The 15,256-nt window shown below is 34.6% G+C and overlaps 1 protein-coding gene across 1 annotated transcript in view; it reads left to right on the top strand.

The window, feature by feature from the left end:
- The window catches only part of Gbe1 (1,4-alpha-glucan branching enzyme 1), a 241,182-nt gene that overhangs the window by 72,397 nt on the left and 153,529 nt on the right, over positions 1–15,256 (top strand). The window contains exon 3 of the mRNA XM_005345231.2: positions 4,738–4,850. Within this exon, the coding sequence (XP_005345288.1) occupies positions 4,738–4,850 (113 nt within the window). The remainder of the gene's footprint in view (positions 1–4,737; positions 4,851–15,256) is intronic.

The following is a 15,256-nucleotide window of genomic DNA, read 5'->3' as shown; positions in this document are numbered from 1 at the left end:
CTGTTTTGGTTTATTTATTTATTTTTGTGAGATAAGACATTTTTGCTTGGTAGTGTTGATAGTACAGGTTAGCTTGACTCTCACTCTGTAGCCCAGGCTGTCCTCAGATTCTCAGCAATCCTGTCCCACACTCATAACCAGCTTGTTTGGGCTCCAGATGGAAAGACGGTTATATATTCTTATTTTTGGTTCCAATTTTTCTCTCTGTTCTCTCTAGCCCTAAGCTCTCAAATTGCTCTGCCTCGGCAAGCCTTTAAACTTTTAGTCATTTCTCTTCAAAGACATCTTTAGCCATCAAACTTGACTTTTTATTCTACCTATTGACCAGGCTATCTTCTTAGTGTTAAATTTTTATATGTCTCCCTATGTGGCCTTTTCCTTTACAATATCTTTGACAGAACTTGATTTGAGTCCTAGGCGAAGATCAATGACAACAAACAAATAAGGCTACCTGAGCTCAGTTTCTGAATTATTTGAACAGTTTTATTGTGGTATTTTTTCAATATGAGATCATTCTTACAGCATGCATTTTACCTATTTAAAGTAATACTTCCCTCATATTTACTTAGTGTAATTATAAACTGGTTTGTGTAATAACCATCACTCTCAGTTTTAAGACATTTTCCTTACTTGAAAAGAAATCTTGTATTCACTCAGGTGTCATTTTCTAATTGTCACAGTCCTAGCAATAACAATACAGATTTTACCTACCACAAATATTTTGTATAAATAGTGTGGAATATGCACATATTGTGGCTTCTTTCCCTTAATATAAATTGGGTTCATAGGATTCTACGTTCTACTGTGTATTAGTATGCCACATTTCTGTATGAACAAATATGTTATTATATGAACACAAAGCATTTTCTTTACCGATTGCTTAGATGTTTTGATAGTGTTCAGCTTTTGATGACTATGAATTATATTGCAAATGAGCACTATACATGAAAGGCTTTGTATGGACATCCGTGTCCTAGCTTTCTTTCTATTACTTTGGTAAACACAATGACCAAAATCAACTGGGGAAAGAAAGGATTTATTTGGTTTATATGTCCTGATCACAGCCCATCATGGGAAGCCAAAGTACCAACTCAAGAAGAGGAGGAGTAGGAGTAGAAATCTTGAAGGGGCACTGCTTACTGGCTTACTCCTCCTGGCTTGCCTGTTTGTTTTCTTATATGCCCCGGTACCACCTGTCAAAGATGGCACTGCCTGTAGTGGGCTGGGCCTTCTATATGATTCATACATCAAAAGAAAAAAAATGCCCATAGATTTGTGCACAGTCTGGTCTGATGGAGGTAATTCCTAACCTGAGGCTCACTCTTCCAAGGGGATTCTAGCGTGTCTGAAGTTGACAAAGAACTCTACAGCACAATCTGCTTTGATTTAACTTTGACATATAAGTTTGAGCCAAATTACTGAGTACAGTGCTAACACTAGTATTTGAAGACTTTCCAGCCTGTTTTCCAAAGTAGTGACATGGTTCTGCATTTTAATTAGCAATGTGTGAAGTTTTATTTCTCCACACCCTCCAGTTTACTTTATATCCATTGTTTTCACAATAGCCTTACATCTGTGAGCACAGCATCTCATTATGATTTTTGTATTCCCATAACTAACTGCATTGGGCATCCCTTGTGTGCTTGTTGGACATTGCTATTTTGAAGGGCACATCTATTAAAATCCTGTGCTTGCTTTGAAAATGTATTTTAATAATTAAATTGTAAATATTATTTAGAAACCGTAGAATCAAGTAACTTTATTGCTTATAATGATTTCCAATTATTTTCTTCCCTTGCTGCTTCATTTTTTGATAATGTCCTTTGTTTACTCATTTTTTCATTGTGAATAGTGTGATTTATCATTTTTCTTTTGTTCCATCTATATCTAGCATTGTATTAAAGAACTGAGGTAATAGAAATTTACTGTAGTTTTATTTGAAATGCTTTAGAATTCTTAAGCCTATTTCTGGGATCCATTTTGAGCTAATTTTATGTATGTTTTAAGATATGGACTGAAGTTTGTTTTCCTATATTTGGAGGTCTGGATGTTCCATCTGTGCAATTGTGTCTTCTGGGATTATCTTAAGCCATAAAACGTCACCAACATGACTGCTTCAACATGAGCTGAACATATGACAACAATAGACATGCTAACATGGGCAGAGGGAAGCCCCTGAGTCCTTAACCCTCCACAAATAACTCACAGATTTTAAGAACAGAACTCTGGGCTATGGAGATAGCTTAGTGGGTAAGAGAGCTTCCTGTGCCAGCATGAGGGCTTGAGTTGATTTCTTCAGCACCCACGTAAAATCCAGGCATGACCAAACGTACATTACTGCAGTGTTGGGGTGTGGGCACTGGAAGATCCTAGAAGCTTCCTTGGAAGCGAACAGAAAGGCTGACCTCTATGTTCAAAGGGAATAAGGCAAAGACAATTGAGGAAGGTAGTTGATGTTGTGCTCTGGCTTATGAACGCATATATAGGCATGTGCACTCACACTTACATTTACATACATAAGCTCACACAGGCATGCACCACACACTTATGTCACATAAAGAGAAGAACTGAGTTCTATCTGCAGGATAGATGGGAGGCTGAGAGGGTAGAGTAGTCCAGACACATACAGATATATCCAGCAGATCACCTCTGCTTTGATTTATTTTATATAGTTTCATGTTGGACTCGTCTGCAAAATTTATTCTAAGAAAATTGAATGGCTTCAGCTGCTAAAAGTAAATAGGCTGGTAAATAAATAAATGCTTTGATTGTCACTGTATTAAACCTCAAAGTAAGCCACATTATTATCTTCATTTCAATAAAACTGGAAATTAATGAAAGATATTTAAAAGGAAATATAATACAACTCAATTTATCCAAAATAACAATAAGGTTAAAGAGAGTAATCATTGTTCCAATTACAGCTTATTTTTTGAAAAGAAATGAAGACAGTGTATATCAAACGTTATCATTATTGCCTGAAAAATAATGAGAGAAAGCTTCTTTTGTGCTAGCTGTGCATCTGATCCATGGGATGCAGAAAATTATTGGAGTGTCTGTTTCCTCAATTCTCCCAAGGATGGTGTATAACAAGTTCTATTCTTGATGCATTAAAGAGGAGTTTATTTATTTCCTGCTGTGGTTCCTTAGGGTAGTAGCGCTTAATTCTTTTAGTGAACCCTGGCTGAGCAAGGCAGGCATGTCTTGTTATTAAAATGATAATCTCTGGTGTTGCTGAGGATATGGGTAGTTGAACATTCCCCTGTGCAGCTGTGGTGGGGGTATGAATTGAAACTGCCAACCCAGAAAGTAGCTTGGTAGTCTATATTTGGAATCATAAATATGTTAAGATCTGATGCCCTTTGCCTGATAATATCACTTTATAATTGATGGTAAAGAAAGATATTTGGACAGTTATTTCTGTACAGAGACCTGACATGAATTTTTATTGTGCTATTTTTCTAATCCTAAAAAGATAGAGAAGTCCTATGTTTATATAGCTGGCTTGAATATTATAAATATTTTGGCCGTCTTGTTTCATTTGTTTCTCTGCTATGTGTATATTTAATTTTTTCCTATCTTAGAGAAAATCATTGTAGATGTTGTTTCACAATTTCATTTCAGTTTTAATAGTTTCACAACATGCACATGTCTCTATCTGTTGCATTCTACATATTTCTTGAGTTTGATATAAGTGATATTCTTTTTGTTCCCCTTAACAATCAGCTTTGCAGTTTTATATTTATCTACTTGATACATCCCTATTACATCTTTGTGTGACACCTCATTGTTTAATTCTCCCACCTGCATGCATTTTCTGTATTCTATAGCTTCTGTAAAATATGGTTGCTTAGTAGTAGTAGTAGTAGTAGTAGTAGTAGTAGTAGTAGTAGTAGTAGTAGTAGTAGTAGTATTTGCTTTTGCAGTTAAATCTTTAGTGATCAGTTCTAAGTAGTCTCTTGAATTCACTTAGGAGAATTTGTCTAAGGTATTGCCTGGGAATAGACTTGTTGGGCCATTGGGTTAGCATAAATTCAGTGCCAAGCTATTTTCAGCCATTTGTACCCTCTGAAGTACTGTTGTTTTATGACCTTATTGGATATTTGATATTCTGAACCTTTAGTTTTTGCTAAGTCAATGAGTAGCAATGAGTTGGTGATTCCATGATCTAAATTATCTTGAGTTTTATTGCTCATGTCTACTGGTCATTCAGAGTTCTTCCTCTGAATATTTTCTTAGCCTGCTCATCTGTTGTTTTGTTTCCTTTGTTCCTTGAATTATGTTTTTCACATGTTTCTCTCCTGTTTCTTAAGTGAATTCATACAGGTGTTAGATTGCATTGTTAGTCTATCTATGGAGTTAGGCTTATGTTAGTGATAAAATGTAGCAGTCTTTCCTTTAACATTTATTTAAAAATCTAATTAATTGTTTTTTGGTATATGCCTCATTTAAAAAATATCCTCATTAGTTATACTGATGTGGGATGCTCCTCTGTATGCTATGAATATGTTTTATTAACATTGGTTAATAAACAAGTTTCTTGGCCTATGGCAGAGCAGAATATAGCTAGATGGGAAATCCAAACAGGGATACAAGAAGAAGGGCAGAGTACTTTGATTATTACATTAGAAAACAGGTTTTGTTAAAGCAGTTTTTTTTTGTAGGTAAACAATATATTATGTTTTACTAAACTCCTAGTCCTATCAAGTTTTTGATTACATGATCTTTATTATTTAGATGGATGGAATCCGTTTTCTCACCCATATAAAAAGCTAGAATATGGAAAATGGGAGCTGCATATTCCACCCAAGCAGAATAAATCTGTGATACCACATGGATCCAAATTGAAGGTATGTCCCTTTTTCTTTTTTGTTTTTGTTTTTTTTTTCTCTTATTCATGATAAGGCATTGGCACGTAGCTCAAGATGGCACCAAACTTACTATGTTAATTGTGTACCACAATACTACTGGGGCCCATTTAAGCCCAGTTTTGAATGAATGTATTCAACAGTTTGCTCTTTCTTAGTTCTTCAGGTTTGCCATTTTTGAAAACTGTGTTATTACTTCAGGTAGTGGATTTATTATCTTTTAAAATATTACATTATCATTTATTTTATTTTCATAGTTTTATGAGTCCTCATAATTTCCTTGCTGTTAAAATTAAGTATTGAATGAATAAATTTTAAAATGTCATTTCTATGCAAGTGGTAAAATAATTAAATCTGTAGTGAGCATTGCAAATCTAAAATTTCAAATTGAAAATGCTTTAGAATCAGAAGCCTTTTGAGTGTTGACGTCATGACACAAGTGGAAAATTCCATACCGTGAAATTGTGTTTCTTACATAAATTGTTACGAATTGCAAATACTTACATTCAGGCTATATGTGTAAGGCAGAGATGAAATATTCATGAAGTTTGTATTTAGATTTAGATGTATTCTCTAAGTTGCCTTCTTTATATGCAAGTATTAAAAAAAATTGTTCCTAAGTTTTTTGATAATGATTACTTAGCCTTTACTAGAAATGAATGATTTTTGATATGTTAAAGGTACTTTGGATGAATTTAATGAGTAGCAATGAGTTGATGTCTCTGATTGAAGTCTTTTAGAAATTTTCTTTGCTACATATTGCATTTGGTTTCTTTTTCAAAAATTGGTTGACCTTGGTCAAATTAAACAATGGTTTGATTTTTTTCAACAGATATTTTTATCTAATGGTTTAAAATGCTTTTCACATTCTCATCTGGCTTTTTCAAAACTATTGTTTTACAAAAAGGAAATATTAAATACATATTAGGTCAACTGCTCTTTTGTCAGAATGAATCTCTAAAATTTATGGTCAAGGTAATTAACAAGAAACTCTAACAACAAGATGTTATTGCTAGTGTTTAGCCATTTCAAGTGTTAAGGGTATACTTAGCTGTTTTGTAATATTAAACAGTGACATATCTACTTAATCATGTGTGGAAATTGTTGTACCTTTTGTGGGATGCTGGGAAATTTTTTGTAAACATCAACTGATCTGAACCCTTTGGCCCTTTACCCTGTTGATATTCCTGACTAGTCTCTCTTGGTAATGAAAAGCCATTTCCTAAGCAGAACTTAAAATTTGTTTCAGCCCACAAAGGGATTGACCTTTCTTATTTGTGACTATATCTTATGAACAACCTTGTAACCTTTTACAAAATAAGCATTACCCACCACTGAAATTATAACTTTCACTTCAATTTTTCAATTGCAAAACACTTCAATTTTTCAACTGAATAATTGAAAAGAATTTTAACCACTTATCATGTTATAAATAAGGCTGTTACAATTTTTAATTGAATGACAATACTCAAAGATAAAATGATAAAATAAATTAAACTTTCATGGCTTTTATGGTATAAGGAAGATCTTGAGGATAGTTAGATTTATATTATTCATGCCTCTCACACTTCATTGTGCTTTCCTTTAATACCTTATTAAATCTAAATAAAAGAAATTGACAGATTGTCATAGTTATTAAGTATCCTTTATCTATCTATCTATCTATCTATCTATCTATCTATCTATCTATCTATCTATCTTCTATCTATCATCTATCTATCTATCTATCTATCTATCTATCTATCTATCTATCTATCTATCTATCTATCTAGACACATGTTGCATGAATATATTTTAAGTAGAAAGTGCTATAAGACTAAACAATTAATAAATAATATATTCATTGTGTGATGGCAACATAAGACACAAGTGGTAATGACATTCAAGCATACTTGGAAACATATTTAGAAGTTGATCAGAGGGGTAGCAGGAAGAAAGGCATTCTAACCTGAGAGTGCAGAATGGTTAAAGGTGAGTATTGATCCAGGTCTCAAAGCGGAAACAAATGGCATACTCAATTTTAGTAGGTATTATTTTCAAAAAGGCTATTTTCATAGTTGAGTTTCAGAGAGAAAACTAGAGTGTTCAAAGGAGTGCTGAGTTGGAAGTCTTAAAATTTTAACTGCTTCTCTGCCACTTGATGAAAATATTAATAAGTGGGAACCCAATGGGAGTCTTGAGTGAAGCACTGGGTTTTGGTTGAGAACCAAAGGTCATTTGTAGCAGCCTTCAAGTGAAGGAGCTCGAGTAATAAAGGAGACAAATAATCTGGTCCCTCATTCCCTTTTATCTGTGACATTGTGTTGGAGGCTGACTCTGGCCAAGGCTCCTAGGAATTGGAATTCTAGGATATAGGGCTCTCACAGGCCAGTATCTATATCCGAGACGTGAGTGAATAGATCAGGAAGATAGACTTGGCAAGTTTACAAAGGCAACTGAAGATTTCCTTCCCATCCTCTAGTTCTCCCTCCTCTCCCTTTCTTTCCCCTCTCTTCTTTCTTGCTATTCCAATTAAAACTAAAAGATTAGCAATGACATTTAAAATTAACTTATTTTTCACTGTCCTAATATATTTATGCAAATTGTAACTGTAATTCTTGCTTGGTATCTGTTTTGCCATATGTAATTTTACTATGCCAAAATTAAAATCTTCCTTTTTAATTAGACTGAAAAGAGGAGATGATGTGGGGTGTCCTTGTGTATATGTTGCTTTTATTGATTGATAAATAAAGCTGTTTCGACCAATGCCTTAGCAGAGTATAGCCAGGCAGGAAATCCAAACAGAAATATATAGAGAGAGTTGGCAGAGTCAAGAAGATGCCATGTAGCTGCTGAAGGAGAAAGACACCAGAACAGAATCTAGCCCAGGAAGCTGTGCCCTCGTGTCAATACACAGATTAATAGATACTGGTTAATTTAAGATGTAAGAGCTACCTAGAAATACACTTGAGTCATTGGTAAAATGGTGTTGTAATTAATATAGTTTTTGTGGGATTATTTGGGTCAGGGTGGTCTGGAGATGAACTAGCACTCTCTGATTACAGGGGAAAGTTTTTTTGCTTTGTCAAATGGCAGAAAGAAAGGCGGGTTGGGTGTTAGAAAGTATATGTGTGCAAATCCTGGTGAGTTTTTCTTATAACCAACTATCTAAATTTGTTACTCCATATGGACCTGATTAACTCCCAGTGGCCCAGTCTCCAGATAACACTATCTTAGGGTTAGGGCTAAATTTGGACAGATGTCATTTATTATATAACAGGAAGGTTCTTCTTTTCAATTATAAAACCTGTTTGGATGTTATAGAATTGATTGCTAGAAAAGAGGCATGAAACCAAATAGTTATACTTGGAATTTTGTTAGCTAAGACTTTTGAAAAAAATAATGTTTTATTCATTTATTTCCATTCTTCCTTATATTGCTAGGAAAGAAGTACTTCTTGAAGGTATGTTTTCACAAAATTAGTGAGTTATTGCAAGTTGTGTCTTCATTGTAATCTCTCTAATCATATTCTACACTTTGAAATGTGCTATATTGCAAGTCAGTGTAAGGGTTCAGAAAGAAGAGGGAGGGCTGGTACACACAAAGGTGAATTTAAAACATGTCCCAGATCTAACATTTCATGTTGTGCTATGTTCTGTAGCTCTTTGTCTGGAAACTATGACCTCCAGGTTTTAACATGCTGAGAGACAGAATATTACATCTTTCCTGAGAACAAAATGGAGAAATAGATATTTTGTGGAAAGAATCTGTGTGATAAGAGGTAGATTAAACATAACTATGGAGAACTGGAACAGGCTTTTTGGGAGTAAGGATGAATGAAGGGTTTGTGTTAGAGATGTTGCATGCAAGAATTTAGTGTTATAGGCATTGCCTAAGAAGATTGATCTGAAAATTGTGAGCCTTCAGTTCTAGGACATTTTATGTGCTATGTAATTGTTGATTTCCTTCTTTTCCTATTTTTTTTTTCATTCTTTTAAGGGGGCCTAGTATGTGTATATCGAATCTTGTAGATTTTGTCTTTTTCTCTTAACATACCCATCATTTTCACTTTTTGTTATACTCTGAAAGATGATCTTGTCTTTCAACTGCTTTTTTTAGCAACTATGCTTTCATAGTCTCTAAGAATTTGTTTACAATTTCTTTTTAAATTAAATTATATCATTAAAATATTTAAAAATATATTTTGTGTATAAATTGCAGATATTTAAAAATCAAATTTTCTATCTAGCTACCTTTGCCTCTCTTTCTGATATTATTTTTGCGTGTATGTTTATTTTTATCTCTGAATGTCATCTTGCAAGTTTTACTTAATTGTGCTGTGATACATGATTAGAGTTCTATTTTATATTTATGTAAGAAAGGTCATTAAATTCTATGTATACATTCTGTAGAAGGAGCAGTGGGCTGCATTCCTGCCACCCAGCTCCCGGCCGCCTGGCTAGTTTATGCCCCAAAATAACAACACACAAATTGTATTCTTTTAAACACTGCGTGGCCCATTATATCTGGCCTCTTCTGGCTAACTCTCATATCTTGCTTTAACCCATATCTAATAATCTGTGTTAGCACCAGTCTTACTGGGAAAGATTCAACATGTCTGACCTGGTGGCTTGCTTCATCGTATCTGCCCTGGAGAGGAGCGGCATGGTGTCTTTCTAACTTCCCTTCTTCCCAGCATTCTGTTCTGTTTACTCCACCCACCTATGTTCTAACCTATCAGGCCAAGCAGTTTCTTTATTAATTAACCAATGAGAGCAACAGATTGATATGACACTCCCACATCATATACAGATGCTGCATGTGAGTTTCTTTGTGAAATGGTGACAGTAAGTGAAGAGTTTTTTTCCCTCTGGAAATGTTTTCATTTTCTTGCACTGGGATTTGCAGTGTATTATAGAACAGGTATATGAAATGAGTAGAATAGGCATGAAATATAGGCATTCATCTATTGGCATTGAAATAACAGCAGGACATGCAGATGAGTGGTTCACCTACTCTCAGTCAGGTTATTTTCAGACATCTTCTGAACTCACAGTTTCTGTGTCTGGAGGCTCCTATGTCTATAGTTTTCATAGAATAAAGCTGGGATCTCCTTTTGCAGAAGTATGTATAGACCTCTTCCAATTAACACAGAGGCATCACCCAGGAGCAATGTTGGCTTGTTTTAATCAGCTGGCTTTACTTCTTCCTAGTCCTAAGGGCTTTTGGATGCTGAGTCATTTAGAGGACCTTTGCTATTGTGCTTGTAAAATTGGCATTTTAGCATTTTTCATCTGTAAAATCAAATTATCAGATTGTAGATTTGCCTTTCCTTTTCAAATTATTTAAAACAATGTACATTTGTGAATGTTTTGCCTTCATATGTGTATGTACACAAACACATATGTATGTGGAAAACTAGTTATTATATTGTTAAGAAAGAATGGAATATATATGGGTAACATGTACCCATGTAGATTAGAAGATGGCAAAAGATTCTGGGAATCAGACTCAAGGCTCTTGCAAGATCAGAAAGTGCTGTAAACCACTGACCCATCTCTCTAGCCATTTTTGCCTTTCTATTGGTTTCTTATACTTGTAACTTCTTTCCAGTCTTATAAAATTTTGTTGCAATTCATGGTTCCTTTTTTCATTTTGTCTTGTTCTGTTAGTGAGGTTTTTTTTTTATCTTATTTTTTGCTATTACTTATTTGCTGCGGTAAGTAAAGAAACCCTGGGGAGTTTGTCCCTTTTAATACCAACTTCAGAAATAACCCCTTTGAGATGTAAGAAACAAAAATCATGTCTGCTCAGTGGAATAATTAATGACTTGAGGCTTCCATTGGGTCATTGCATTCCCATAGTGTAGAGTGATCATAAGATTCCAGCTATTCTGATCATTTGTTGCTTGTGTTGTCCTTATTATTATATGTGATGTTTTTTTCTTCTGTGACCTACAGAAAATCCTTACTCACTTCATTTGTTATCCAGTTCAACTTAATCAACCTTTAAGACCCTGAAACATCTAATTTGTGAGAGAGTGCCTAGGTAGAATTAGATACTTTCCTTACCACAGAGATGATGAGTCTTTGTGTTTGCAAACACAGTACGAATGCTAATGAGCCCAAATAACATACCAGGAAATGGCCTCTTCCCTGTAGATGAGAATAAAGCCCTGTTAAATTGACTCATTGTTTCCTCTCTTTTCTTTCTTGTCTCTCTCTGTATGTAAGTTCCTTAGCATGGTGATAGGAAGCAGAAAATAAAACTTTAAATATGTCACATAATTGTCTAGAGAGTAAGTCCTGTGACTGGAAAGATGGGTGAGAGAGTGGAAGTGTTCCTTTGTATTTTATGCTTATACCTAAAAGTTAAAAACAATCTTATTCTGATTTTTCTTTCCTAATATAATAGTTAACAAATATTTGATATTATGTGTTTTTTACTTGAAGTATTGCACTGTCAGCCCTGGACACTAGGAAAGAAGGAACAATGGAAGCACTGCTTTTGAATTTATAGTGCAATGCAAAAAAGAAAACAATTTACTACATGCACTAAGACACAATTTCTATTTCATAATTCTTTCCCAAAATGGCCTTATCTTTATACAACTTCTTACTTCCTCTTTTAATTTTTATAGAATAGTCAGAGTTGACTTCATTTTAAGACATGGGCTCTCTTTACATTATTCTTCTGTTTTAAATACTTTGTGATGAAATTTCCTGTCCCATTCCCTTCTCTCTGAAATTTTGAATCAGGTGATAGAAAACCTGTTTGATCAGTTTTTATATTCCCTAGCACATTGCTGTTTGATAGTCATGATCCCATGTGTGACTCTTCCAAATGAGCGCTTACCTGCCTTCACATCAATAAGCTTTACACTTCCCATTGTGAATTCCATCTCTCTTGACGCCCTGTACAAAGCCCTCCATTCCTGGCCTGTGCTTTCCATTACATTGAACCATACTTGACTACTTTATAAAAAAAAAATATCTAATTGTGACTAGTTTAGTCTTATTTCAGAGTGGTTCAGACAATATCTTTTTTTAGTCAAAATCCCTTTTTCATGTATAATAGTCTGAGAAACAACCAGAAGTATGCAGTGATGTTTTCCATATTCTCAAATGCAGCTTTCCTTTCACTAGTTATATCTTTCCCCTCTAACCCTATAGGGTCTGTTCCTTCTCATGCTGTGATCAGTATCCACTTCAGTTATAGAACAATCTATTACCCTGTCTGTAATCGACCAGGTAACTTTGCTTTTTACAGAGTGATGTTTTAGGGGCTTTTTAACTTCTGATTTGTAGGAACTACCTCATGATTACTGTCTTTATGAATGTATAGTATATTCACCATAAATAGCTGGACTTCATCATGGGAAATATTTTTGCATTTTAATTTTCCAGAGACAGTACATTTACTAATATAATATCTTAAACAGATTTTGTTAGTAAATATAATTTCTGTGTATTGGAGGAGTCCTGTTAACATCAGAGGTAGAAAAATAGAAAAAATTTCTCACGTAAACAAATACCGGTTTAAGTTTGTTTAAATAAATATTTACCATTCTCTATGTTTTTTTGTTACTTAAACATTCTCATTAATCCTATTTGTACAGTGAATATTTTGTTGTTGATTGTGTGTGTGTTTTTGTGTGTGCATGTGTATGTGTGTATGCTGTAGTTGAATTGTCTATACAGCCTTCTGCTGTGCCAGTACAGCCCACCTTGAACTAAAGGGTGGAGTTTGCCCATGGTTGACTGGGATCAGCTACAGAATTGCTGGAGGATGAAAAGGTCTGCTAGGAAAGGGACAGTAAGAGAGAAAATGTCTTTAGGAGGGATTTCCTGGGCTGGTGGATAAGAAAAAATCATGGGCAGCGCATCAGTCAATGAACTCTGTTGCTCCTTGGATTTACCAGGTCTTTATCTCAATTTCTGACTCCTGAGTTTTTATTAGACTGTGTTGGAATGAGGCCACTTGTTTGTTTCTGCTTACTCAGCCCCAAAATAATCACAGATAAACCGTATTATTTAAGTCACTGATTGGTCTATTAGCTTTAGCTTCTTATTGGCTAACTCCTACATTTTAATTTAATCCATCTCCATTAATCTGTGCATCACCATGAGGTCATGGCTTACCAGCAAAGTTTCAGTTAATCTGTCTATGGTGGCTCCATGGCTTCTCTCTCTGACTCCTCCTTTCTGCCAGCATTCAGTTTAGTTTTACCTGCTTATCTAAGTTCTATTCTGCTATAGGTCCCAAGTAGTCCTTTATTAATCAATGATATTCACAGCATACAGAGGGGAATCCCACATCAATACCGTAACAATTTTAGGTAAATGATGGGTGTGTGTGTGTGTGTGTGTGTGTGTGTGTGTGTGTGTGTGTACCAAAGAATAAATGTAGGTTGTCTTGCATGTGAATATTCACTAAGACTTAAGCACCAAGTTTCATCCTCAGCCCATTCTTGGTTCTTCAGTTGGTGGCACTGTTAGGGAAGGTTTAGAAGGTACAGCCTTACTACAGAAAGTAAATCACCGGGGAATGGCTTTGAGAGTTTAAAACCCTGATCCACTTCTAGCTCCATCTCTTTGCTTCAGTCTCCTATTTTATGATGAGAGTTCTCAGTCCCGCTCCCGCTGCCTGTCATGTAGCTGATTTTTGCCATGCCTTCCCCTCCATGATAGATTCAAAGCTCTCTAGAGCTGTAATCCCAAATAGAAAAGTGACTACTACACTTACTCTAAAAGATTTGAAATGCTTACTTTTATTTAGTAGTTCTGACTCTTATCTTTATTCATCAAAAAACTAAATAATAAATATCCTGTGACGCTGTAGTACTTTTACCCCATCATTTTTCTTCCTAAGCCCTCATTCTCATTGTTTTCAAATTACTTTATATCTTTTTCATTTTCTTCCTTCCTTCCTTCCTTCCTTCCTTCCTTTCTTTCTTTCTTTCTTTCTTTCTTTCTTTCCTTCTTTTTTGTAAAGGAGGCGATTATATCAAATTAAATGTATACACATTTGGGAATAATGGTTTTAATTTGTCATTATTTCAAATCAAGACTGAAGGTGGCTTTCATATTTAAGTTTCTTGTTTATAAATGGACTAGGCTCAGCACTTTGTTTTTGTGGTTCAGAGCTTGTTGAGATAGGAGGTTTCACAATGTATTTACTATGGATGTGTCAGAACTCACAGTACTTAGTGGGTCATGCTTGTAATGTGAAAAAGTTCCAGTCATGAGATGACAACACATCTCTCAAATTAATGATTAAATGTTATTCCTCAGCATAGCACATTTCAGCTCTTTGAGACATTTCTGCATTGAATTTTTCTCAAACCTTGAAGAACTTTTACAAAGAAAGAATCTTGCACTGTATATACTACTAATTACTAATTAGAGACAATAAGCCAAAGCAAAAATATAGTTCACTTAAATCTTTTCAATGTGTAGATCTAATCTTATATCAGCTTGTTTATGTTAAAACTGACTACTGTATGCTGTATGCTACCTTCCATGGCAGGGTCAGAAGAAGGAACAACTTCTATAGTTCTGTGTTCCTGTTTGGTTTTCAACTAAAGACTTACAGAGTTCTTTTCAGGGAGTCATCAATGGTAGTACAAGTCATTATCAATTAACCACTAATGGGCAGTTTTTATTTTTTTGATAGCTCGTTTATAACTGAGTGCAGATAGATGAAAATCAAACACAAAGGGAACTAAATTTTGCCATTAATTTTGATTTTTTTTAGTGGATTATTTCTGTGCATCACAGCAGCCTTCCTAATTAGTCTTTGTATGATGAAAAAACCAATCACGTGCTGCTTAGGGAACAAATAACATGTTTTTTTTTTTCCCAAAAAGTGTCAACTATGCAGATGATCACAGGGAGACAGGCTATAGTCCAACTGATGCTTCTTTTCTGTGTTTTCTTTTTGTAAACATTGGTTAAGAAAACAATGGTTGTATAATTACAAAAATCTAGTAATTAGCCAATCAGATTTGCTTCCTAATATAGGCTATGATAAAGTTGGTTCTTTGTAGAACTTCCTGTCTTTTTCTTTTACCTTAGAGTACTTATTATGCATCAGATGACATTTTTGAACACTTTGTGAAGATACGCTATATTAGCTCTAATATCAACACTTTCAGAGATCTCCTATTATTACTAAATGGGGATGGGAGTTAAAGCCCAGAGTGTTAGATGTTGATCTAAATGATAATTCTTAGCAATTTGTCAATTTGGAAGACATTTCTACAGTCATTGTTTTTCAGTGGATACTTGGCAACAATAGTAAAAACATTGAGAGAACATAGTATAAAATGTTAGTATCTTTTGTTAAGAATGGTCAGTAGAACAGCAGTTTAAAGTGAACTCCCAAAAGAACCCATACAAAAAATTGAT

This window comes from Microtus ochrogaster, chromosome 2, assembly GCF_000317375.1.
Source record: "Microtus ochrogaster isolate Prairie Vole_2 chromosome 2, MicOch1.0, whole genome shotgun sequence".
Lineage (NCBI taxonomy): Eukaryota > Metazoa > Chordata > Mammalia > Rodentia > Cricetidae > Microtus > Microtus ochrogaster.
The sequence above is the reverse complement of the archived record's forward strand: the minus strand, read 5'-3'. Positions and strand labels throughout refer to the sequence as shown.